Consider the following 27,444-nt stretch of genomic DNA (forward strand, 5'->3'; position numbering starts at 1 on the left):
TTTAATCATCATTCTGATTCCACATGGAATTTATAGATATGAAAACAGACGTGGAGAGAGTAAGTATGGATGCAAAATCACAAACATTCCCCGGTACAAAGGACAAGAGCAGATCCAAGTCTTCAACTCACCTTCTTTGATTCAAAGCCCTTTTATACTCTTTTCCACTGTTAATTTTTGGGTAACAGTATTTTGTTGTTGTCAAGTCCAAGAAATATATCCATGAATATGTATATCTTACCAACACATTTATTTATAGCAGCATAGTAGATATTAATGCAATATACATATGTTTCAGTTACTCATTGTTGTGTAACACGCCACCCCCAAAGTAGTCATTGAAAACAGCCAGGATTATTTGCTGCAAGTTAACTGGTGGTGCACTGGTCATCTGCTGGCAGGTTTTCTGGGGCTAGATGCTTACTCACTTGTCTGGGAACTCAGCTGAGAGACTGGAATGGCCTCTTCCCTCCCTATGGTCTTTCATCCTGGGCTTCTTCACATGACCGCAGAAGCGAGAGAAGAAAACGGCCTTTATAGACCAGTTCTCAGAACTCATCGCTTCCACCACAATCTGTTGGTGAAAGCAGACAGCCTTGATTCAAAGGGGCAGGGAAGTAAGATTCCAACTCTCGATAGGGGCAGCTGCAAAGAATCTGTGGCCACTTTTAACCTCCATACTACACATGAAACCAAAGTGGGGGCCCGGTAGATTTCAAGGTCTGAGTGTAGAAAGTTGGTGGAGTGCTGTAGCCGTGTGACCTTTTCCCAAAGACGCCTGTTCTTTGGGGGCCCTGGGGCTCAGGGTCCTCATGTCTAATTCAGGCAGCCGTGGGGTTAGGCTGCTTCCCTTCAGCAGCTGCTTTTTTGCTTCTCTCTTCACTTGCCAGTCGGCAGGCCACAAGGGAGTAGACACGTGATTTAGGGACTGTGAGCCCCACCTCAGCTTTAAACATCACTTAGACGGCCATTATTTTTAACTCCTCTCCTTCAGGAATGTGGTGACTACCTAAATAAATGAGATTTTATCTCATACAACAGGGAATGGCAATTTTGAATGCCATGAGGTGTCCCTGATGAGGTTAGGTCACTTTTAAAAGCAGACACACAAAAAGAAATTTCCAAAGGTGCTGTATAGAGATTTTCCTTTGTCATAGCTGATTATGGAATGGCTGGGAGCACTAGATGCTCCAGCCGGCTGTATGTCTGTGCACCCACGTCCTCCTGTCAGCCAACCCAGACTTCAGCCCAGTTGGGCTGTTTCTCAGGAAGATAGTTCTGAAATCACTGTTATCTTCACACTTCTCCCTTTGCTCCCTCCAGTGTATGTGCCTAACTTTGGAGTCTTCATTTGGCCTCTGCGATTTTTCACCTCTCTCTCGGCTGTGGGCTTATGTGTCAGCACTCAAGCAGTTATACCCACCTTCCTCGCTTTCACTATAATTCAAATGCATGTTTAAATACCCTTGTACCTTTTGGTTTATTGAATAGCTGTTTTCATAAAGAAGGTTCATGAACTTAATGATTTTTACTGTCACACACTCTAAGCTTATTTTAATATGTCCCAAACTTTTTGTTCTGAGACACTCTGTTATCAATGTTGCTCCATAAGCATGCATCCTTTCAGAGTTATTGAGAAAAACCCGTATGGTTATTTTGAGGTGGAAATATATTGTCATTATTTATAATGCCCAAAATCTTAAAATAGGGTTTCTCCTGAGTTGTGTACAGTGCAACAAGCCAGGTTCCCAAGCTCCCTCCCTGGCTCCAGACTCTGACTAAAGGGTCTGATTCTCTTCCAGAACCTATATCTGGAACATTTATATATTTTGCCTTCTGAGACACTGTACTGAAAATCCTATTTTATTTTTAAATCAAGATTTAGAAACATTTTTAACTTTTTTTCCTTAGCCCAAAGTAATTTTAAAAATTTAAGATTGTCTCCTAATATGTGTCTTTGGTTTTCACCAAAGGTTTAATGGACTGTGTTAAACATACTCAATTCTCAGCACAGCCCCACTGGGAATGTGGATGAGCCTGAATATGCAGCTCCTCCCAGGAGGCATGCTGCAAGGCTCTCCCATTTCAGAGATGGAACATCTGAGAACTGGACCCTCTGTGAGTGGCGTAACTGACTGTGGGCACTAACCATCAGGCAGCACTGTCCCATCACCTTGGCTCACCCCAACCCGCCCCTCCCAGTATTCAGAGACCTAATGTTCCATGTCCTGCCTTCCCTTTGCTATTGTAGTTTGTGAGCAAATGGACACACGTGAGCACACCCTTAGGAGTGAGAGAGCACCCCTGCACCCCTCACCTGGTGCCTCAGGCAGAGATTGCACCTGGTGCAAGGAGCACAGGAATCCATCTGTGCCTCTCAGGTTGTCTACATCTGTTTTCATGTCTGAGAAAGGAATGGGGTGGATCTCAAAAGTAAACTAGATTCTTTTATTTTCCCATACCCTTCAGCAGCATCAGGCTGCTGGTGATAGGAAACCCTGGGAAGGAGAAGAAAAATTCAGAAAATTCCAGGGCTCAGATAAAGGAAGAGATACATGGTTTGCATGATAGGAAGGGGGAGAAGTCCAAAGCAAGTCATTAAAGAATTACGATTACTTTAAGAAATTTTGCCTAAGTAGCATGACAAAGACAAAATGAAATAAGCAAGTCATCAGATAAGTGATTTAAACCAGTGTATTCAGAACTGATTGCACTGTGAAAGCTAGGTGATCATCCAATAAACATATTGCCTATTGGCCAGTGGCTAGTAGCATAGTGGTAGTTTTCTACAATACCTATAAATAGGTAGTCCCTTCTGTTGCAAGAACATCTGCTGCCTTACTTATCCCAAGGTTCTGTCTTTTGTCTGTCTTCCCTGTTATGCCTTTTTGTGTAAGTCCTCCATATTGTTTTTGCATTTTTCTGTATCTTACACTAGTATGTACATACGTAGAACCTTGTTTTCATTGAACAGTTTGATTCTCTGTTCCTAACTTTATGCTGTGACTATTTCTATGTATCTTTTTAAAAAATCTACTAAATTAAGTTCCTTTTTCCTTGTTTGAACCTCAGTTTTGTTTTTCTCCTATAAGAAAGTGACCTCAAAAAATGATTTCCCATTTATACCCTGTCTTATTATAACAGCTCCCAGTCTTGTAATTCCAGGAAGCGAAATAAGTAAAGGAAGCATGATAACCCTGATGTATCTAGAAGATATATCAGATATACATGTAGCCCATGACCAGAGCAAAGGTCCTGAGTTTCTTTTGCTTTCACTGTAGCTTCTAGATAATCATACTCCCTGCTTCACATTGAACATCTAGGGTGCTAAGTTCCCATTCCTTAATCCTGGCTTCTTTGTGATCTCAAGAAAATCATCTCACTGGTGCTATAGTGCATTATGATAAGAGCTAGTGCACTGTTTCTTGTGAATAGATGTAGATATTTAGGAAAGGAGCTTTCTGGGGATCTATAATTCACAGCCTGAAACTGACTCACACCAGATGAGGCAAGCCGAATGGAATCTTTGGCAGGTTATCCCTTCCCTTCAGAGCACTTGAGTAAAAGCAAAATTAGTCTTAGCCACAAAGCTACAGTGAGTGAGAATCTGGTGCAGATATGAAAATGCTCAGGTAAATAGTGAAGCCCCATTGAGGACCTCATGAGAGACGGAGGACACTGACTTTGGCATGGGGTATGGTATGTGAAATGAGAATGGGGTATGGTATGGGGTATGAGAAATGTGACGTGACCCAGGTTTGAAGAAAGTTAGCACTTGAGAAGTAGCACTAAAAGGTCCTAGACAACTGGAAGGGAATAAGGCGCACCCCCCCCCCCCAACACACACATGTGCGCTTGCGTACACACACACACACACAAATCTGCCTTTCAGAAAAAAATCAATCAATAAATAAACAGACTGACTTTCTACCAAATAATGAAAACTGAATTTAGAAAGAGCTATAAAGTAGTAATGCCGGCTTTAAACCCAAACTAAGAAATCGAGGATCACAAAATACACAAACATATAGTTCCCTTCTGACTGACAGCTCTACTGTATTTTCTTACGTATCTGCTCCATTCTGTGTTCACTTTCTGAGTAATAGTCTTGGAGTGACCATGTTGAGCATTGTGTTTGCTAATGTATTTACCTGTGTGATTGAGCTGTCGAGAGCTTCTCACCCAGCTTTTATATCCTAGCCTTTCATTCTGTTGACTTTAGTCTTTAGGGGGCTATTGGATGTTGGGGAGGAGGTTTTCAGGAGTGGGTGGAAGGGTCAGTAACATAAGGACAAGACTGTCACCACACAATGCATCAGCCTTTGATAGATACACCAAAGCCAGAAACTTCCTGCAGGTGCTTTGGTTCATGCCCTGGACTCAAGGAACAGGAGTTCTTCTCAGTTCTTCGAGGCAGTGCTAAGTCTTTAAATCCTCAGATAATTTTTATTTTAGGCCCATATGGTTTTATCATTTTGCTCGGTAATTAAGTTGCTTGTATCATGCCTACTCAAGTTAACCAGTGGAAATTGTCCCTGAGTACATATTCTCCAAATGACTTTATCAAATTAAGAGCCTAGTAATTAATTATCTTGTCCATCTGTTCCAAAGACATTGTTTGGAAGAAGATGGCACTTAATAACAATGTAGGGTGTTTTAAGAGTACTGTTAGTGTATAGATTTCTCTCATTCAGTTCATTTTTTAGTGGTTCCCTTTAATTTGGGTAATTTATTCAGCCGCCTTGGGGAAAAATAAAATTAAGTCATACAATATGTAAAATATGCATTAACACAGTGCAAATTAAAAACATTCCTGACTCTTGACATGCTATCTTGGGAGGGTTTGCTGTGTTTTTAAACACATGTAGAAAAAAAAGGAAATATATTTGAGGCCCTTCATTCTCAACTAAGAAAAGAACATCTATTCTGTCGCCCTCTGTCACAGTAATTTTTGGCCCAAAAGAGCAAGCCAACTCATAACTAAAAAAGCCAGTGTCTATATTAAACTCTGATGTTTTTAAAACAAAGTAATTGTAGGAATTCCATGTTATTATTGGACTTCTCCCCAGATTGAAGAAAATATGCTTTCCTAGAAATGAGGCCCGTGCCCACTCGAGATGGAGATCTCCCTCCTTAGAGTCTTCAACTTGTCAATAATTCACTTCAGGTGTGTTTGCAGCACTTTCTGTCCTGGTGCCTGCTGCCTTTTGTGATCCACTATGAATCTGAGTGATATCTAGCCTTATTGCACATTTATTTCATTCCTGAGATAAAGCTTAAGCTCCCACTCAGTTGTTTGCAGTTTGGTCTGAACTGGGCTGCCATCACCATACACCAATCCTGTGACCCAATAAGGTTGGAGAGCAGTAATCACAGCAGGGTGATAACAAGCCTCAGATGACTTTCCCCACCTACCCTCATTGTCACCATAACACAGACAAACAGAAGAACTGCTCCAGACAATCCTGTGAAATGTTTTGTCAAGTGATTTATGTGGCTAAACAAGCAAATCTAAAATGTTAAAATCCTACCTCTTCTGGAAATACCAAAAAGTAAACCAAAACATATAAAATGGAACAGATTTTCTACTTCATTTGCACCTTTGCGTTGCATGTAAGTGATAGGCCTCCCCGTTGTGTAGACACCATTTGCAGGGGACTCAGAGTTCTATCTGCCAAGAAGCTATTTAGTTTAACTGCAGCCCTGGAGGTGGAGGCAGCGGTTTCTCTTGGACTTGATGATTAGTTTGTCGTGAATGTATTGCACAGATAAGTAAATTTTAAATTATCCTCTCCTACTTTGCTTCTGATTGAAAAAAGTTGCATGCTATGGCTATTGGGAGTTAATATGATTGCTTTGATGATCATAGTTTGGTCATAGATTCTGTAGGACTCAATGGCACTTCCTAGACATTAGGTTGTAAACTTTCTGAGGGCAAGAAATTTGCACCTTCCAAGTTTCTCTTCAGTGTCAGTGTCTAGCAAGGCAAGTATTCAATAAATGCTTTTGATGATCATTAAGCTATAGATTTAACATCAAAACCCTATTGATTTTCTGGTCTGCTCAGGGAACAAATATTTGGAGTGTCTGTTGTGTGCAGGGCATTGTACTGAACAGTTGAGACAGTGTGGCATGGAAGCACAAGCCCCTACTCTCTGGAAATGCACATTTCCTGGAGGATGAGACCCGGGGATCTCACACTTCACTCTGATGACAAGGATGAGAGGCTTGGGAATTGACAGCCCACACGGACTGAAGAGGGGTGCTCCTTCGTGTCCGCTGTGTGAGCACTGGCTCAGCAACCAGGCAGTGTAGACTTTGAAGACAGGCAGTCTTCAAATAGGTTACTCCTGGGGCCTCCTTGGTGGCGCAAGGGGATAAGCACAGCACTATGAAGCAATCCACAGCCTCTACAGAACAAGTTCTATCCCCAGCCAGCCAGGGAGAAACCCACATGGCGAGGCAGACCTCTTCTGACTCGCCCACTACTCCTCTCAGCAGTGTATTTCAGCCAGTCTGCCTGTTCTGTTCCCCACTCTGTCTCTGGTGGATCATCTCACCCCCCATATCTCTGGCCTGTTCCCCAGCTCTTTTATGCATAAATATCTAAATCTTAAAAAAAAAAAAAAAGGTAAATAGGTTACTCCTGACGTTTTCAGGGTTGCTTCTCTACATGCATTGTTGATCACTTGTGATTTTACATCTGACACCTCCCTCAACTAAGGGCCAGGACCCCATGTGTTCCATGCCCCCTCCCAGCTTAGTGCCTGTTGCATGTTCATAAACAAGCTGATCCATGTGCCAGAGCATCCATTTCTGATGCAGTTGCAATTCTAGCTCTGAGATGGCTTTGTGTTCTATTACTGTATTGAGACTTAACTCTCCTCTTTCCCAAAGTGCAAATCTTACTTTCCTAACAGAGTCTCCATGTGTCTCTCTCCCCTATTGCATCTTTACTCTCTGAGTCCCACCTGCCCACCATGAAAGCAAATGCCAGTGTCTCTCCCCACCCCCCAGACCTGGGGGAGTGGAGGCAAGAGGGCCTTCTGTCCCTGGGACTCGGTTGGCACTCGACACTTGATGAATTCTTGCTTGAGCTCTCAGCACAAGCCCTGGGGCTCCTCCCAGTGTGTTTCTGTACCTCTGTCCCCCTGCTGCCATGGCTAAGCCCCTACCAAGTCTTCTTTAGCCGATCACATGGAGTTGCTCTGTCCTGACCACAAGCTCATTGCACTGTAAGGCATAGTTCTAGAAGATAACATTATAAATCTTATTAGAGCCATCTGGGCTTACAACTTCTATTTCCCTACAATTTTTTACCACTTTTCTTTCAGCTGAGCACCCTAAGTTTCATGAGCCACAAGCCAACCTTGTTGGAGGGAGCTGTCCTGTCATGTGCAGATTTTGGTTGCGGGGTGATAGCACCCTGAGACTAGGAGAGGGTGGCTGTAGGAGGCAGTGTGTGCTCTTCCGGAGCTGGCCTTGTGCCTCGTTTCACAGCCTGTGTGGTGAGGCAGGAGCACGAGCGGGAGTTAGCTGGAGAGAGGCCAGAAAGGGTGCCGGAGGGAGTGGTACTTAAGTGACTCTCTGATGGTGACCCTGAGAAACCTCTTAAGAAGGATGGTTGGACATTCATGTGGGATCCCTGCAGATGCTTGGATGTTTCACTGGCAGTCTCTCTTTTTTTCTAAACTTACACATTCCTGGAAAGAGCTAAGAAATTTAATTAGTAGAAAGAGAGTGCATCAAATTTAATTAAAGTTGAAGCTGCTTTTTATAGAATAGAAATATGGTTTATGTGTCATAATTTCTGTTCCTGACAGTTATTTCATTAATATACTCTGTGGAATCCTAGTAGCACAAGTGCTTTGCCCTTTTAATTCCTTATCTGTCCTTGTTTTCTGACAAAAAAGAGGCCTCCCTCTCACCTACAAATAGTAGTTTATGATTTATGGACAGGGACTTCCCGCCCTGGGGGGACAGGCCCATGTAGTTCAGAAGTGGCTATGTCCAGCCTTGGGCGGCAGCCTTTACAAAAGGCCTCCTTGACTTGTTTTTCCTTTGGGATCTGAGCAGCGCTAAGGTCTTCTTGGGAAAGATGAGGCTGATGGTTTGCCGCTTCCAGATTTCCTCCTCTGCAGGACTGTATGGCAGAATGTTAGAATAGCACTTGCCCTTGGCTGCAGCTGCAGAGGGCCCTTCTGGGCACCCCTGCCCTTTGCGATGAGAGTGGCGAGGAAGACCCTGTCCGCCTAGGCCTCTTCTGCAGCCCCTAGAGTGGCGCTCCTGTGCAGTGTCTCTCGTCACTGGTGAAACAAACTTCACTCTCCACTTACTATTAAAGTCATGATTCAGTTGTGGAGACTCACATGGTGCCACGGGATGCAGTGTGGGGTGTGTTGTCTCCTCTCTCGCATCGCTTAGTCTTCGCTAGTAGGGGAAGTGATTGTAGAGATGTAATTACACATTCTCTCAAAAAAAAAAAATCTACAAAAAACCCTCATAGAGAATACCCACCATCTTGGAATGGACCTGAAGTTTGAGGTGCTTGGCAAGGAGAAGGGTGTGCCTTGGGGTGGGGAAGAAGAGAAGCAAAGACGAGAGGGGAGCAGTAGGACAAAGAGAGGCAGCATTAAGCTCGGGCATGCAAGGCTGTGATGTGCTCCTGGCACTGGGTGCGGGCCAGGGCGAGGCTGTGGGAGGGGTGAACCAGGATCAGATCTTGACAGTGATGCAAATGGAATGGCATTAGTAGAGTCATGGGGCTTCAGAGTTAGAAGAACGTTCATTCTCATAGAATGGATGAGAGTACTGAGCATCCGGGGTTTTAAGTGGATAACTAGAGGTGACAGTAAATAAAGGTGTTCCCCCCCTTTCTCTCCTAAGAGACTGTGTTTGGAGGGCCTGCCCTAGTGGCACAGGCAGTTGAGCGCAGCGCTGTGAAGCTGTCTGCAGCCTCTGCAGCACTGGTTCAATCCTGGCCAGCCAGCAAGGGTCCCACATGGCATGGCAGACCTCTCCTGTCGCGCCCGCTGCTCCCCTCAGCAGTGTATTTCATCAGTGTGCCTGTTCTGTTCCCCGCTCTGTCTCTGGTGAATCCTCATCCTCCCGCGAATCTGGCCTGTACCCAGGTTCTTGTATAAATAAATAAATAAATATTTAAAAAAAGAGAGAGAGACTATGTTTGGAAAGGAAGGAGTCTTCATAAATGATCAAGAGCAAGTGCTAATAGTCATTCTTCTGATTTAAATGACAAAATAGGGTGAACTGACTTTTTGCAGTGCATCCATTAAACTACAGAGACTGAGACCCTGCACCTCCAGGGGCAAGAGTCTCAGAAATTGGGTCCCAGGTTCCCTGCAGTGGAATCTCCTGGAGCACCTATTCCATGCGCACACTCAGAAGCTCTGCTCAGTCTTGCAGAAAAGCAACCCGTAAGTGTAGCACCCGGGAGCTGCATTCTGGACAGATCCCATAGTCATTCCCTCCACACACTGATTTTGTTTGTGCTCAGTCTAAAAGATTTCTGAAAGTGAGAACTGTAAAAACAATGCGCAGTCTAACCTCTGACTTTCTAGTGATGAAAAGAAAGTGTTAGTTTGGATGCCTTTATCATTCATTTTTTTTCATTTACAAGGCAAAAAAGACATGGCCCCCTGCAGTAGAAGAATTCACCAGCGAAACAGTAGGATTTTGATTTCGTATGATGAGCAGGTACTCCCAAGAGTTCAATACTCCTGTGTACCTTAGAAGGTCAGAGGAAGGAAAATTAATCCTGGTTGCTTTCAGAGGCGAGAAGCCCTTGCACGGTGGGTGGCCTTAAGGGAGTGGAATTCACCATGGGTGAAAGAGAAGCGGGCATTTGAGACCAGGTAGACATGTGATCTGTGGCTCTCCAGAGGCGAAGGATGGGAGGGGTGGATTCAGTAAGCTACATGTTACCTTTGCTGCCAGGTGTGAGGTGGAACTAGTGGGATATGGAAGTTAAAAGATAAAATAGGCTAGACCTGTGAGCACCTTGTAGCTGTGCCCAGTCCGCCCTTCTGGCCTGCTGGGACTGTCTGTTATAGTCCAGGAAATAGAAGGCACCAGGGAAGCTTAAGTGGCACACGCTGCCTTGCTGCAGAAACCGGCTAGTGTGGGCCTCCTAAGGAGGGGAGTGCCCTCTAGGGGCTTAGAGGATCTCCTTGCGTTCTCCCTCGCACTCAGGCACTCTGATGCCCAAGATGCTGAATCCATTACCTACTTGAGAGAGAAAAAGACAGCCCATTCCCACCTGGCTGCAGCTGTGATTACATTATGCAAAAATTTATTAATGTCGTGCTTTGATTGATCATTATCTTAATACTGAGGGATAACATTAGAGGCTTGATTTTTCTGGCAAATAGCAGATACGGGTTGTTTCTTGTTTGAAGTTTAAAAGCCCTTAACCCATGTAGTGTGTGGTTCTGTTTACATGAACTGCCCCCAGTAAGCAAATCCATGGAGAGAGAACATAGATTAGTGATTGCCAGGGGCTAAGTGAGGGGAGGTGGAGAATACAGGGTCTGTTTTTTGAGGTGATGAAAATATTCTAAAATTAGAAAGTGGTTTTATTTACACAAACCTGGGAATATAAAAACCACTGAATTACATACTTTTTTGAAAAGTGAATTTTATGATATGTGAACTGTATCTCAATAAAGCTGTTATTTTACTTATTTATTTTTAAAGCCCTTCACACTTCTGTTCAATGTGTCATGCAAATAGCTGTCATCTGATGTAGCTTTTTTAAAATCTCAGCGCTCTGCTTCTCTTTGTGTTTTGTTTTATATGGTAAATATTCCTCTTTTATTCATCTCAAGTTCTGTTCCATTTGAGAAATATTTGTTTTTAATCAATTATTTTTTATTGAAGTAGCATGTCACTTTCAGGGGGGCATCATTAAAACCGCTGTGGGGACTACACTAAGTCCACCACTAATGTCCAGTTCCCCTCTTCACCGTCCTTACCTGGTGACCAAACATGACCAAACAGGTACAGAGTGCACTGCTGGGGGATGGGTCCCCAGGTCACTGTCAGGCCTTATGAGAAGGACTTTAAGAAAAGTATGTTCTTTGAGGGTACAGAGAGGAGCTGTTATTTGAGGTTGGCCTAGAAAGACAGATGGTATCTGCACAGACAGCTGGAGATGAGGGCTGAACGGGACATGCTCAGGAGGGAGAAAGGGGAGCCTCACAAAGACAGCAGAGGGAGGGCTTGTTTGGAGAACGGAAGTGTAAGTAGCACCAGGAAAATAAAGATGCTTCGAGATACATTGGAACTAAGGTGTGTTGAATGCGAGGCTGAGGAGTTGAAGACTTTTTTTTTTTTTTAAAGTTTCAGAAAAGGTAGACTTTTAATAACTGCTTTTATCACCTGTTTAAGTATGTAGTTACAAAGTAGTTAGAAATTTCTGAAAGGGCAGTCTTGTTAAAAAAAAAAAAAAAAGCTCATTCTTCCATAAATAACATCTACTCCTTCATTGGGACACCACTGTTTAAAAAGGCCCTTGCCAGATAACTCCAAACAAGACACTCACCCAGCATTTCTAGCTCACTGTTAATGACGCTGTGTGCCGGGCACAGGCAGGCTGAGTGGGGGCCGTTGGCAACACTCAGAGATGCAGCCAGATGAAGGGGTGGAAGGTTTGTGAGGATGGAACAGGAGCTGAGCTCTTAGACAGGTGTGACTTGGGAGAGGAAGCGACCTGGGTGAAGGGAGACTGGGTTAAAGCCTGGAAATTGGGGGACTGAAGGTTCCAGAAGCGAGGAACAAGGAGTTTCTCACATGTTAGTTTGTTCCCTTTGGGTTAATCCATGTGTTTTCTCCATTTTCTTGCTTGCTCTCTATCCAGGTTTTTGGGTGTAAAAAATAGGAAAAAGATTAATGGTAGGGGGCAAAAGAGAAAAGTTGGTGAGGGCAAGATAAAAACTTGTGTGCTTTAGTTGATCTGTCATTCAGCATTTCTTCTGGAATCAGTAGAAGAAAATCTAGACTCTTAGTAGAAAAATATAGCCCTGGGCACCTTATATAACATCAGGATAGTTGATTAGACTCTATTTCCCTATTTCCGTCTGTAAAAGGGAGGATCACTACCTCCAAGTGTAAACAATCTAGAATAACCTTATGAAATAATTTTTAAAAATTGCCTTGGACTTATAAATTTCCTTGACAAATAAGGGTCCTGATGGGGTTCTGGATTTGCTAACTCATGTGAGATGTGTTATGTCAAACTATAGGAAATTGTTGTTTCACTATTTTCAACCTGCAAAAATGGCACTTTCATAAAATATCAACCTAATAGGGATGGAAGGCAGCTGTGCTAACCATTGTACCACCAACCCACCCTCTCATAGAGATGGGATATGAACCCAGGCTTTTGCCTTTTGGGGTTGTCTGATAATTTTCTTCATTATTAAGATGCTAATAGTTGTTAGCATCTGCTAATCTCAGGTTCAAGGGAAGCTGAGGAATACATGATAGCGTTAGTAGGGAGGAGTTACAAAGAGGTTGTTAGGAAGGGGATGAGCTAGGAGCAGCCAGCCAGCAAAATCTGGGGATCTGACTCCTTGTATTGTTCCTGTGCAATCATTCTGGGTTTGAAAGTAAAGATTTAGTATAAAGATTTTGGTTTTTGTTTTTTTTCCCCCCTAGGTGAGTTAATAGGCAGCAGTGTACAGTTTTAGATCTTTCACAACATGCTGGAGACAACCTTTGTGGGTCTCTAGGAAAACAAGAGAGAGATTTAAAGGTTGGGAAATAAGTCAAACATAAAAGGTAAAGAAGTAGAGTTAAGGTAACTTAGTTGTCTTCGGGTCCGTGTGATTTCTGACAGCCTCACAGAGTGCCTGGTACGTGCATGTTCAGTAAGGGTTGCAGGCCAACATTTGAAGAGGCATTCTTTCATTGACTGCATGCTCTGTGGTGTTTAAATGAGACTGATTCCATGGAACACATCAGTAGGTGAGAATGTGAGTCCAAGAAGATGTGGAAGAAAAGGCTAGCCAGCTGTTATTGTAAGATGCTTACACTAAAACCACATCCAGGCTCCGGGAACAGGGTGTGTTCCATGCTCTGCTCAGTTAATCTGTTAGCTCTGAAACTTTGTACAGAGTGTCAAGTGCCGTAAATGTAGTCAGTATATTATTCCTCTAATATCAGTGTTATGATTATGTGCTTAAAACTGCAGTGGCTAGGCACATAAAAATGAAAGACCGTGGGATGGCCTTACCAGAACTGAAAGCCCAGTTTATATTTACCCAGCCCCAGAAGGTGATTGTCCTGTAGGAATAGATTGTGAATCAAGTGCTCCCAGCTCTGCTCACACAAAACAGGTAAACATTTGTTTTACACCATAAGCAGAGGTGCCATCTCAGCAGACCCTCAGCGCTCTAACACCCTCTTCTCCCAGGAACCATCACCCATGGAAGAAGTCTGAATGACTCTACCTTGAGGGAGGTCATTCACACCTTTAGTGGCTTTAATGATCTGTGGTGTAAATTTGAACTTAATTTCCTTTTTAGTTTTACAGTTAACTATGGATGTAATTAAACCTCTGGGCCTGGTAGTTAAGGTACTTGTGGACTTACAAGCTTATTTTAATTCATTAAAGAAATGAAGAACATAAGAAGAACAAAACAATCACTTAAAAAAGAAGGGAGGGAAACCCAGAATTAATGAATGTGTTAATAGTTCTCTGCTGGGAATGTTCCCTTCCCCTGTCCTTGACCACTGTGGTATATAAATAAGCCTTCCTTTCACCGCTATGAACCTGGGAGCTCTAGGAGTCATCATCCTGTCCACCCACTGACCCACACTTCATCCCCACCACTGGAGACCAGGGCCAGACTTTAGCCCTAAGCTCCTTGTGCTGCATTTCCATCCTGATGCCCTACTGTCTTGAACTGCTCATTTTCTGCCTCCTATTTCATCATAAAAGCATCAGGGAGTTTGACAACTTTTTTCCCTCCCCTTATTTTTCTGTGTTTAGGCAAGTTTGGAGCAGAGTCAAAGTTAAGGATTACAGGCAGCAGAGTGAACTTGCAGGTCACGGAACCGCTCTTACACGCACGCAGAGACAGAGGCATGTAGAGTGGCACAGAAGATCCAAGACATTAAGACTTTAGTTTCCCAATAGCTTTCAAAAGTCCACTTGTGCAGCCTGTGCCCTCTGTTTATAAAGAGCCGCTGGGCCTCAGAATCTGTTGCTTCTGTTCTGCACATCTGTACATTCATTAACGTGACTCGAGATGAAGCTGCTACTACACACAGACACACTGACCACAAAAAGGCTGAAAATCTAATGACTTAGTAGTTGAAAGAAGAGTTAGAGGGCATCCCCTGCTGGTGCAGCGGTTGAGCACTGGGATGCGAAGCTGCCCGTAGCCTCTGCAGCACCGGCTCAATCCACCGGCGAGGGTCCCATATGGCGTGCAGATCTCTCCTGCCACCTGCTGCTCCCCCCAGTAGTGTGTTTCATCAGTCTGCCTGTTCTGTTCCCTGCTCTGGCTCTGGTGAATTCTCTCACCCTCCCGCGCTTCTGACTGTACCCAGTGCTTGTATAAATAAATAAATAATTTTTTTTTTTTAAGAAGAGTTAGAAAAGTCTGAAAAACATCTAAAGGTCAGTAGCAACAAAGCAGTAACATGAGGACATATTTTTTTAGGGAAAAATATAATGTAGGCAAATAACAATAGACCTTTATCACCCTGAAAATGTCAGCTGTGCTCTATACCAGTCTGGTTAAGGAAATGAAGTCTTGCATTTTAAGCACATTCCTGTCAAAATGGTTAAAGTTAAAATCTAAGCGGTTATTAAGAAGATGAGCCTTCGTTATTTGGGAAGCCAGTTACGTTAGAACTCCTGCCCCTCCCCCAGTGACACCAGATACAGGACAGGGTCCAATAGACGAATTTATTTGCCACATCCACTACGACTGTGGATTCCCGCCTTCTATGTTGTTATTTATTCATGGGGTTTTCCTTCCCTTTTCTTTGGTTTCAGATGCGAGTGTCTCTCTGGCTTATGTGGTTTCCCGGTGTGTGAGGTGGGATCCACTCCCCGCATAGTCTCTCGTGGAGATGGGACACCTGGAAAGTGCTGTGATGTCTTTGAATGTGTTAATGGTACGTGGGGTTTCTCTTGTTCTCAGAGAGTGTACATTTTTGCAGGAGGAGGAGGAGGGCGGGCTCAAACTAGCACTTCTGCCTTTCATAAGGCAGGGAAAATACTCAGGGACTTGAAATTCACTCAGAAATATTTGCTAAGATCCCACAGTGCAGTGAAGGAAGCTAGGAAGCGAATCATCATTCCATCCATCAGAAAGAGAATATTGGAACTTTAATAGCAGATTGCACATAGCTGTCATCTTCTGCTGTGTTCATAGTTCAAAAATTTAAGCATCCCAGGGGAAGAATCACAGATCCTGTAATCACAGTAGTCCCCTCATCCAGGCCCTCCTAGCCTTGCTGCTAGGAGGTGATCTGTATAACTAACACCACATGGGAGCTACCCCAGTTGGTGAATTTTTTTTTCTGCTTTTTAAATTTTTATTATTTTTATTGAGATAACTGAATTGTAACACCATATGCGATTTAGGGGTGCAGGACGTACTTCTTCAGATGCACATGTCACCATATCACACCCATCACCAAAGCACTCATAATCTTATGCCATAGTCCATTGGACCTCCCCTCAACCCCTGCTTTTCTCCCTGCCCCCAACCTCCCCCTCTGGTAGTCTCACTTCTGCAGTCAGATTTCTAGGGTTCATTTTGGTTTGGTTTTGTCTGTTCCTTAGTATTCCAGTTGTGAGTAAAATCCAATGTTTGTCTTTCTCTTTCTAACTTATTTCACAAAGCGTAGTCCCCTTTCAGTGCTTCCCATGTTGTCACAAATGCTAAGAGTTCACCCTTTTTTACCTGAGTAGTATTCCATTATATACCTATACCACAGCTTCTAAGCTATCACAATTTGAAGCAGAAAAGACATTGTTCATCTAGGCTAGCGTTTTCTTACTTAGACGAGAACATCTTTGATCAGTGCTTGGTCATTAATCAAGCTTTTTGCTTGACCCTTGTAACCCAAAAAAAGGATTCTTCAGTCAAAGATCCCTTTAGGGAAAAGCCACCTCTCCCTTCCACCTTTCATGAGATGGACTGGTGTTTTGTACATGGTGTTTCTTGAATTTAGATGCTGGAAGGGAGGAGGACTTAAAACATACCCTTCCATTAGAATAAATAAAAGGATAAAGACAAAAAATAAAAAGCAAGTGCGATGTCGGTAATTGTAGAGAGCATTATTTAGCCCATATCTGACACACAAGGAAAATGAAGATAGAGTTGAACAATGTAACAGCATTGCAGAGAAATGTGGTAACTCCTCCCTATAAGAATCAGAAGTCAGAAGATTTTCTGCTCTCTCTCTAGCCTTCCCACCCTATACAGAAACTTTGATGGTCTCTTTGTGTCCCCACCTTCAGTTTCCAAATCTATAAAAAGAAGTGATGAACAGTAAATTAAATGGGGTGTTATATGTGAAGCACATGGAGTTGTGCAGGAGCAAATGGTTCTTATAATTTTGTGTACCTACTTCCTGATCCAGAGCAATGGTTCTGGACATTTTGGGCAGATGGAGAAGGTGAAATGAGCTTCCTGATTTTTAAAGCCCTTATAATATAAGCATGGAAGGAGAGGGGCAGAAAAAACTCCATGGTCATACATATCTCTGTAGTGCTTTTCTCCACCTGTGTTTTTATCCAGCCAGCAGTAATGTCTGTTCAAAAGCAGCACGCAACCAAGCAGATCTCTTTTCTCTGGTGCTGCTGCAGTGTGACTTATTGAGGGTGATGCTCTAGGTGGGATATTGAGCTAACACCCCCTGAGGCAGAAGTCGGGGTTCCTGACCCTGCATCTCAGGTGTGCCTCCTCCAGGGCACGGTGCTCTGCAGGTGCTTTCATGTCTGTCCCTCATTCTCAAACCTGAACCAGAGGCAGGACTCTGTCCATGTGTCTGTGAGTATTAGCTTACTGTCCACCTCACAGAGGGCACCCAGGTTTTGGTGAGGTGATAAGTGCGCAAGGAAGAGGGTTCATAGCATCCTAATTCCCTTTAGAGGTGGCTATAAAATACAGCCCACAGAAGGGTGGCTTTGTTGGTATCCTCCACCTTGTCCTGCCCGACACTTGAATCTTTGCCCCCTGGAAATGCCACCTCTCTTAATACAGCTTGCTGGGGTGACCTTAGGTGAGGAAGAGCAGTTCCTATTGAGCTATAGAAGCCTACATGTTGTGCCTTTCTTATCAGAACATTACCTGTGTCTTGCTCCAGTGTGACGTGACCGGGAGAACCAATCACAGCCCCCGCCTGTGTGGCCTTGGAGTATCTTAAGGGCCTCTGCCCCTTTATAGGCCCACTTTATAGAGAGCTCTGGCTTCAGGAACAGGACTTGCCATCTGCATGAGAAAATGTGGAGAAGACAAAGCACAGCCACAGTGTTCCTGGTGGTGACTTCTTTCTTGCCACCATCACCTCATTGGGTGATCTTTGCTGTGCATTCCTTACCCTGCTATAGTATCTTTGTCACCATAATAGTCATTCGGCTGTAGAGGAGACTCGAACTGTAATGCATAAAAATTTATAATCCGAACAGTGTTTAAGGATATTCTGTCTCAAAGTCTGTGTTTTACTACTTTTGACATTCAGGCACATGTACACATGTGAACATATATATATATATATATATATATATATATATATACACACACACACACATGCATTTCCCGTACATAGACAGGTGTGTGTTTGCCAGCAAGTAGCTTGGAAAAGTTTGAAGCACCTTTGAGGACAACCGAAGCAGTGATAGTGGTAAAATATTAGAGAATCAGGACCATAAAGTTATACCTTGAAGGTAAAAAGCAAAAAGACAGTATCCACAGGTATGCAGGTCATCGTGTTTTTCTAAGTAAGTGCCAGGGATAAGAGTCAGATACACAAATTATATTTTTAGAGAAAAGTACTCAAGTACTCCAAGCCTTCACCTTTGTGGTTATATCAGTTTGCTGTTGACTTAGAGAGCTATTTTCAAACGTTTGTCATCTGCTCTACAGTTGTCTCTGTTTTGACATATGGTGTCTATCCTTGCCTCCTGTATGTCTCACCCCCAGTGAAATAAGACCAGAGGTGAGATATTAGCCATTAACCTTCTGTGATATTGAAGGGAAAAGAAAACAGAAGTATGTATCTATTTGGATTTTATCTCCACTTGGACATTGGATTTGAAGTTCTACATTTTAGTCTCTTCTTTCACTAAAATTACATACGTATCACCATCTGCCAGTTAGCGTAATTTGTCACGCAACAGATTATCAACAGTCTATACTATAAGACTTTTTTAGGAACTCTGGAATAGATTTAAGAGAGAACAGAAGATTCCAGAACTTAGAAACATAAAATTTAAATGGACAGGCACAAAATGCATATAAAAATCACTGAATAGACATTTTTATGCTTCTATGCATTGAGAATTACAAATTACATAGTAAATTATTTCTTTGTAGTATATTTCTTTCCTGCATCTACTGAACTGGTCCTCTTACAGAGGTAGCAGTAATCTCCACACTCTCCTGAGATTGCCATCCATCCCTGATGAGTGCAGAAGTCATTAGTCATCGCCCCTCAAAGGCAGCTGCCAGTCTTTTTATCATGCACCTTCCTGAAAAGCCTCCATAAATTTCTCTCGCCATCAAACAAAGATTTCGTTATGCTGTGTGATTTTTTTTTTTTTATCCTAAGGAATTGATTGTGTTTTCTAGGCTATGTTTTTTGGGACTCTGTCCATCTCTCTAAATTCCACTCCCTCCCTCTCTGCGCCTGAGCTCATGAAACCTAACTGCCCCAGACCTCATGACAGATAACAGATCTGTCCTCTTCCACTTAAGCTTCTGCGCGTCCCACTGCAAAAACAGGTTCACGGAGAACAGTTTTATTCATAACCAGAATTTTCCCTCCTCACTTTTGCAAATGTTGCACCAAGATCTCTGGCTTCACCCAGATGTTAGATGAGGTTGATTCAGCTAAGTAATTAACATGGATTGATTTATCAAAATTTTCCCCTTTGGTTTGCATGGATGTTCCACATTTTGTAAGAGTACAGTAATTTGTCTCATCTCATAAAAGTGCTCCATTTTCTTCACTTTGAAACTTGTGACCACAATGCCCAGGTTTCTTTTAGTTAGTATGTTAGATTAATGTAGTGCTAGATTAGCATGTTGGCTAAAAATATGTAAAAGAAATCTGATCTATAATAAGATGACTCTTTTTAATAAAACATTAATTTCTGAAGGGAAAAAAGTATATTCAGTTAGCACTAGGAAAGAGGTTCATGCATGTATATCTGCTGCCCGTGTAAACATACACACACCACTTGTCTCACACTAGTTCTATGACCTTAGTCAAGTCACCTAATCTCTTTCAGTTTCATTTTTCTCATTGAAGAATGTTTACTAGGACTTGTTCTATCTTTTGGACAGAACTGTTATAAAATCGAGAGAGAGTCGTTTGGTATGGTACAGATGTAAATACATTCAAAATAAAATGCAATAAAAGTTTCTTCAAGTATCTAAATCATGCAGAGTGACTTAATAAGAAGTACAGGGACAGAGGACCCCATGAGACTGTGTGTATCATAATCCACCTCATTAAATAGAGAGCATAGCTCAGGAGATCTTGCTTCTGGTTGGGAGACTTGCATTTTACCAGCTTTCTGAAACATTCACTTCAGGATGCACAGTCACGGGTTATGTACTCAGGAGTGCCATGCAGTAGTTCCCCCTTCTTCCACGGTTTCCCTTTCCCTGGTTTCAGTTAACCATGGTCAACTGTGGTCCAAAATTATTAACACACAGCAAGATCTTTTGATAGAGACCACATTCACATAACTTTATTGTAGCTTTTTTTTATTACTCTATCATTAGTAATTGTTAATCTCTTATTGTGCCTAATTTATAAATCAAACTTTATCATAGGTGTATGTGTTTGGGGAAAAAAAACATAGTGTTCAACACTCTCCATGGTTTCAGGCATCCTCTGGGGGTCCTGGAACATACCCTCTGGCTGAGGAGGCCAATCAAGTTTAGAGAACTTTATCAGTTCCCCCAAAATTCCTGAACTCAATAGCATGCCCCATTTCCCCGCTACAGCTCCCAACCCTAGGCACTCACCTTGCGTCTGTCTCTGTAGATGTGCCTCTTTTGGACATTTATCAGTAGAATCATACGATCTGTGGTCTTTTGTGACTGGCTGCTTTGATTTGGCACAGCACCTTCCATTATCATCCATGTTGAAGCACTGTCAGAGCTCTGTCTTTATAGAACCAAGAATGACATTGTTGTTTGGATCCACCAGATTTTGTTTATCCATCAATCAGTTGATAGACATTTAGGTTGCCTCCCTGTTTAGCTATTGTGAATAGTGCCACTGTGAACATCTGTGTACAGTTTTGTGTGTTGGTATGTGTTTTCATTTCTCGGGTATATACCTAGGAATGGAATTGTTGGACCATGTGGTAATTCTTTACTATATTGAGGGAGTACAATTTTTTTTCCAAAACTTTTTTCTAAGGACACTGAATTTCTGTGTCATCACCAGCAATGCCAGTTTCCCCAAATCCTCATCAACACTTAGTGTTGTTTGTATTTTTCTCATTACACTCTAGCTATGAAGTGGTGTCTCATTGTGGCTTTCATTTGTATTCCCTGAATAGTGATTCTGAACATCTTTTCATGTGCTCACTGGTCATTTGTTACTTCTGTTGGAGAGAAGTATCTGTTGAAATGTTCACTCATTTTTTAATTGGGTTATTTTTTATTATTGAGTTGTAAGGGTTCTTATGCTTTCTGTATACAAGTTCTGTCTTAGATACATGATTTGCAAATACTTTTTCCCATTCTCTGGGTTATTTTTTACTGGTGTTCTTTGAAGCACAAAGTTGACAAATTCCAGTATAACTATTTTTTCTTGTTGTGTTTGTGCTTTTGGTGTCAAACCCAAGAAACTGTTGCCTAATCCAAAGTTACAAAGATGTACTCCTGTTTTCTTCTAAGAGCTCTATTTTTGTAGCTATTCCATTTAGATCATAGCTCCATGATTCACTTGGAGCCAACTTTTGTAAATGGTGTGGTACAGAGTACTCTATTTTCATTCTTCTTCGTGTGGCTGTGCAGCGCTATTTGTTGAAAAGACTATTCTTTCCCTCATTGAATTGTCTTGGGTCCTGTGTCACAAATTAATAAATGTAATGCTGTATACTGTAAGCTTACAAAGAGATGTATACCAGCTATATCTCAATAAAACTGGGGAATATCAGTAAATAGAGTTTATTTTGAGCTCCCAAACAATTCTGTTGCACTCCTGTGTGTGTGTGTGTATATATGTATCTATCCTTATGCCAGTACCATGTTGTCTTAATTACTGTAGCATTGTAATATGCCCTGAAATAGCTGTGAATCCTTCCACTTTCAATTGGCAATTTTGGGTTTCTTGAATTTCCATATAAGTTTGAGGATTGGCTTATCTGTTTCTAACCCCTTCCCTCCCCGCCAAAAAAAACCCAAAACACCCTACAAAGATTTAAGATAGAGATTGCATTGAGCACTTAAATCAGTTGGGGAAAGATTTTTATCTTAACAGTATTATCTTCTAATCCATGAACATGGGATATTTTTCCATTTATTTAGGCCAGAAATATCTTTGAACAATGTTTTAGAGTTGTCAAGGTACAAGTTTTGTGCTTCATTTTATTAAGCTTATGACAAAATAGGTTATTGCTGGGTTTTTTGTTTGCTTGTTTTGAGGTAACACTGGTTAACATCACTATCTGTGATTCCAGGAAATAGGTTCACACATCTGCAGATGTCTGTCACCAGACCACACCCATGATCAAAGCCCCCATAGTCATAGACCACTGGGTCCCTTCCCCCTTTGTTCCTACCCAAACCTCCCTCCCTTTCTAGTAGCCCCAATTCCGCAGTCATATTTCTCGGCTTTGTTTTGGTTTAGTTTTGCTGCCTTTATGAATGGGTTTGTTTTCTTCATTTTCAGATTGTCCATTGCTGGTGTATAGAAATACCATTTATTTGATTGCAGTTCCCTGAAATCTTGCTGAATTTGCTTATTAATTCTGATAGGTATTTTTGATAGATTCTTTAGAATTTTCACCATATGTGAGGTCTTATGTAACTAAAAAATAGTTTTACTTTCTCCTCTCCAACTTGGAGAGTTTTTCATTACTTTTCCTTGCCTAGCTTTCCCAGTTAGAACCTCTGTTACAACGTTGAAGTGGGGAGATGCACTTCTTTGTCTTGTTCTGTTCTTAAGGGGAAAGCATTCAGACTCTTCTGTTAAGTATGATGTTGGCTGTGATTTTTTGATAGGTTTCATAGGTTGCCATCAAGTCAAAGCAGTTCCTCCTATTCTAGCTTGTTGAACATTTTTTATTATGGAAGGGTATTGGATTCTGTCAAATGTTTTTTCTGTGTCTGCTGAGATGGTCATGTGGCTTTTGTCCCTTATGGACCTGCCTTATTACATTAGTAGATTTTTGGCTATATAAAACTAGCCTTTCAAAATTCTTGGACTGTAGCCCACTTGTCATGGTATATAATGCTTTATATGTTGCTGGATTCCTTCTAATATTTTTTTAAAGACTTTCATATTTATAAGAGGTATTGATCTGTTGTTTTCTTTTTCTTGTGACATGTTTGTCTGGTGGGAGTTCTATTAAGTCAGCCAAAACTAAAGATAAGGTATTCAGTATTTAGGGACAGTATTTCAGGACAGGGAAAATTTTTTTTCAAAATCATTGATATGATGAGAATTCTAAATACAGAGGTTCGGGTCTTTAGTAGAACATAACCTTGCAACACAATGGAAAGAGCATGAGACAAGAGCAGCTGTTTTTACTTCTATCATTTGCTAAACTTGTGGTTTTATGCAATTTGCGTAGCATTTCCTTACTTCTAAACACAACATAAAAACATGTCAGACCTTTGTTACTGGAGTTAAGTGAGGTAGACTATGTAAAAGGTTTTATTAAGGGCCAAGCACTATTGAAATTATAGATCATTAAACCATATAAAGAGAAGAATAATTTAGGGAATCCTAGAAGAACAGCAGCACCCAATCCCTCAAAAAGACAAATTTTTTAAAGCAGAAGAAAATCTAATGTGAAGGCAGGATCATTTATTTCAGGTAGAATGACTTAACTAAACCATATATGTGCATTTCATGCTCAACTGGGTGCCTTTATTTAGAGTAGGGAGAGGTGGATTTTGCTAAAGGTAATTTTGATTCCTCTGTATAAAGAGGATAATGATGTGTTTTATATATTTTGTTTTATATATTCTGTAGATACTGTTTTGCATATTTTACTTTGTTTTATTGCTCCTGTCTAAAAAATTATATCATTTAGGGGAACTTTGTACTTTCTGCCCAATTTGCTATACACCTGAGTTTACTGTTAAAAATAAAGCTTATTTAAAAAAATCATATCCTGTATTAAATATCCACCAAATTATTACCTCTGGCTCTCACACAGAATATTCTAGAGTCTATTTGAAAAACATAAAAGCATACGACTCAAAAATGACTTCAAATGTGTCTTGTTTTAATTCCTTTCAGAAACAAAGCCAACCTGTGTATTCAACAATGTGGAATATAATGATGGGGATATGTTCCGAATGGACAATTGCCGGTTCTGCCGATGCCAAGGGGGTGTTTCTATCTGCTTCACCGCCCAGTGTGGTGAGCTGAACTGTGAGCGGTACTACGTGCCTGAAGGGGAGTGCTGCCCCGTGTGTGAAGGTACGAGGAGATTCTCACTGAAGATGTATAAGAAAACTTGTGGTTCAGAGTTTTAATGTTAAAATTGACCTAATTCAGTCTCATCCCAAACTAGAGGAATATTGAGCAAGTTCCCTTTTTATTATACTGTGGTTGATCTTTTTGGTGTGATGCTAGATAGACTGAAAAAGCTTCCTCGAGAGAGGCTGTGCCCTGGGTGTGGACAGCAGATCACCTGTCTCTGCAGATTAGCATGAGTGTTGATGAGAGTGCTTGCTGTTGCTCACCTGCAGTTCCTTGCCAAGTCCTGGGGATGTTCTCCTACCCTGACATTAAAATTCACTCCCCACCGTCCTAGGCCAGAACTACCCTATTGTTGACAGTCTCAGCTAGTTAGTTCAGAGTTAGTTCACACCTGCCCCCTTCTAACACACAGGCCATTCCAGGTGGGGTCGCACCTTGGTGCTCCCCTCCTTTGAAAATGTGTATTGGTGAAAATGGGGTCACAGTGTAGCTTGGTGATGATACCAGCTTGGTGTCCAGCCCAATGTCAGGTGTGGCCTTTCACAGAAGACTCTTAGGGGCTTCTTGTTCTTTATTCCACTTGAGGAGTAATAGTTCCAAGCTCCTCTAGCAGCTCTGCCCTTCCGTCCCTGCTGCTCATAAATAGTAAACATTTCAGAATAACTTGGAACTACAACCTACCCATTTTTAGGATTAGGAAACTGAAGTAAAAGTGGGTTCCCTTATCTGAATTTATACTGAAGTCAGGAGGTAAGACCCCCACAACACATGACTATGTGTCTGGTCCGACCACACTGCACCTTCCAGAAAAGGAGGTGGGGTGAGCTCTCTTTTCCTGACTGAGCCCCAGACCTTCAGTCTGAAGTCAGATGTGCCAGGTCTGAGCCCTGGTGTTACTTCCATCTCAGAATGGAAGGACACAGACCATGGCATCTTCCAGACCTTTCTCTGTTTTCCTAAAATCCTTTTCTTCTCAGTGCTTGAGCTATATTTGCCACATAATACTGAAGGTTCTGAAAATGTTTTAAGTATACAAACGGCATCCCTAGCCTTGAACAATTGTTCATCAAAGCGAAGTCCTTTTCCCTGCTAGAAATTATTTCAGCCAACATAGGACAAAGGTGTTTCGCTTTCTAAGTGTCACTGGGGATTAAAAAAAATCAAACTTTTCACTTTCCCCACTGATTTGTTCCCTCACTGCCACGGTGTGTAATCATCTCTGAAGCCGTGTAGTAGTTGGTGGTGTAAAACAGAGATAGGGACCTCTGTGTGGCCACATAATGAGTTGTCTGGGCACCGAGCTGGTTATGTCTCACTTCCTGGAATTCAGACCCTGGTTCAAAGTAGAAATGAAGTATGCGGTGTAATATTTTTTACAAAGGAATTTATGAAATCTTATCTAGCTCAGGTCTCTTGGCTACTTCCATCTCTGGCTAACTGCCATTCTAAAGCTGTGACCACATTGTTTTTAAACTTTGGCCCTCTAAGTTTACTATAACGCCCTGTTCCCACTTTAGAGCGAGGGGAACCAAACTCAAAACTGCCTGGACTTTCCCCCCAGCTCAGCAGCACCTGCTCATGGCAGCCAGATTTTCTTGTTTCTGAAACAGGAAATTGAAAGATTTGTCTGGTTGCTCTCCATGATAAGGATGCTTGGAGATTTTTGAATGCAGTACTTACATCCTCAGAAAGCTTTTGCTCCCAGTAGCCTTGGCTCGTTTGTCCCCCTGCCTCACTGCTGCTTTCGCTGCCCAGCTCATGAGAGAAAAATGGCCTAGACTCATACCACAGCCTTCCCTCCAGGGCACGGGAGGCAAGCCCGCCTGGTTTAGACGTGGTATGTCAGGCCTGTTGTCAACAAGCAGGGGCCTGTGCTCTCCTTACTGCTGTTCTCACGTGAAGAGTTCAGCCGGTCCCAGAAGGAATGACACACTCTGTGCCATTATACTCTCCACTTTATAGGCAGTGGAAACGAGGGGTGATAAAACATTTAAACATTTAATTCAACCACTCATAAGCCATTATCAGAGCCTAAAATGAACCTGCACTAATTACCAGCCCACAGCTCCACCCGTGAAGTGTTGGAGTTTTCAGGAACGATCACATCAGTGCCTCGGCTTTTATGCCACAGAGCCTTGTCCGGTCTACAGTGTCAGGATGGGGGAATGGAAATTCAGGGTGACAGCTGCCTTTGCATGTTCCCCTAGAGATACCCTGTGCACGCTGAGCCCCTGCTGATCACAGCTGGAAAAGAACTGCTGATGACTGGGACCCAGGATGACATGTCTAGGTGCAGGCAGGGATGGGACGCAGAATACCCTCAGGCTTACTCTGAACTCACGTTTTAATTCAGATCCAGTGTATCCTTTTAATAATCCTGCGGGCTGCTACGCCAATGGCCAGATCCGCGCCCACGGGGACCGGTGGCGGGAAGACGACTGCACCTTCTGCCAGTGCATCAGCGGCGAGCCCCACTGCGTGGCGACCGCCTGCGGACAGAGCTGCATGAACCCCGTGAAGGTGCCTGGGGAGTGTTGCCCCGTGTGCGTAGGTAAGCCTTGTGGTTCTGACGAGTCCCCTGCGAGAGTCTCATGTCGGATAACTTTCTACCAGATTGCTTTGTTTGGTTTTTTTACTTCCTCAGGCATAATGCCTGCTTCATGCTGTTACCAGTCGCAGATGAATTTATTCTATTGCCAAAGCTAATCGTGTGGGGAAAATGGTGCAAATTTCCAGTGCGAAAGTGCAGTCTTTATTTTACCGTTGCAAATAGGCTTATCGGAATAGTTTACAGGAGAAGAGTAGATATATTTCGGTTTAGTTTACTTCAAGCCTAATTAACATGGGAAGGTCAGTGCGTCAAAGTAAAATTGAAATAGGCCCGTGACTCTAGCACACCATGTTGGACCTTGAGGCTGCCATAAGCCCAAGAGTTCTGGCAGCTGAAGTAAAATGGGAACCGTCACGGGCAGGTGCAGGAACCTAGCGCCCTCATCCCGAGCATACTTTCTGTTCCTTTATCACGATGGGTGTAGCTTGCAATTCCTCTCATGCTTTCCCTGTGTCTTGGCTACCTGCATCCTCCATCTCCCTTCCTGTTTAATGGAGAGGAGCCTCAGGCTTCCTAAATGAGTCTTCGTGTCCAGCCCCTATTTGGCTCCACTTCCCCATTCTGAGAAGATTCTTTGCACTTACTCAAGTCAGTCTTAATCCTTTGTCCATGTCTTCTAGGACAGACAAGAGATAGAATATTTATCCTAACAGATCCTGCAGAGAAAGTCTGTCATTTAGGAGGATACTTGCAGAGTGAAAATGAACTATGATGAGTGAAAAATTCCCTGTTGAGGATGAGTCCTTCCAGAATTTTTTGAAGCGGGTATTAAGAAATTGACAGGTCTTCTCAGAAATTGCGTTAAGTAGACCAAGTCTTGATTCAAGGAGTCTTTTACTTCTACCTAAATTTTAATAAACTCACACTTCAGAGTTTTCCTGACTGCTTCGTTAACCTCTGAGGGGTTAGAATTATTAAAGGGCTTAGAAATCATACAAAACTTTAAGCTG

At 42.4% G+C, this 27,444-nt stretch overlaps 1 protein-coding gene across 2 annotated transcripts in view; it reads left to right on the forward strand.

Moving 5' to 3' along the window:
- The window catches only part of CRIM1 (cysteine rich transmembrane BMP regulator 1), a gene marked incomplete at both ends in the record, with an annotated part of 169,664 nt that overhangs the window by 84,005 nt on the left and 58,215 nt on the right, over positions 1 to 27,444 (forward strand). For both annotated transcript variants that reach the window (XM_084235026.1, XM_084235027.1), the window contains 3 exons: positions 15,026 to 15,147; positions 23,698 to 23,880; positions 26,237 to 26,434. In XM_084235026.1, coding sequence (XP_084091152.1) covers positions 15,026 to 15,147; positions 23,698 to 23,880; positions 26,237 to 26,434 — 503 coding nt within the window. The remainder of the gene's footprint in view (positions 1 to 15,025; positions 15,148 to 23,697; positions 23,881 to 26,236; positions 26,435 to 27,444) is intronic.

The sequence above is a fragment of the Talpa europaea genome (genome assembly GCF_964194135.1).
Source record: "Talpa europaea genome assembly, chromosome: 6".
Lineage (NCBI taxonomy): Eukaryota > Metazoa > Chordata > Mammalia > Eulipotyphla > Talpidae > Talpa > Talpa europaea.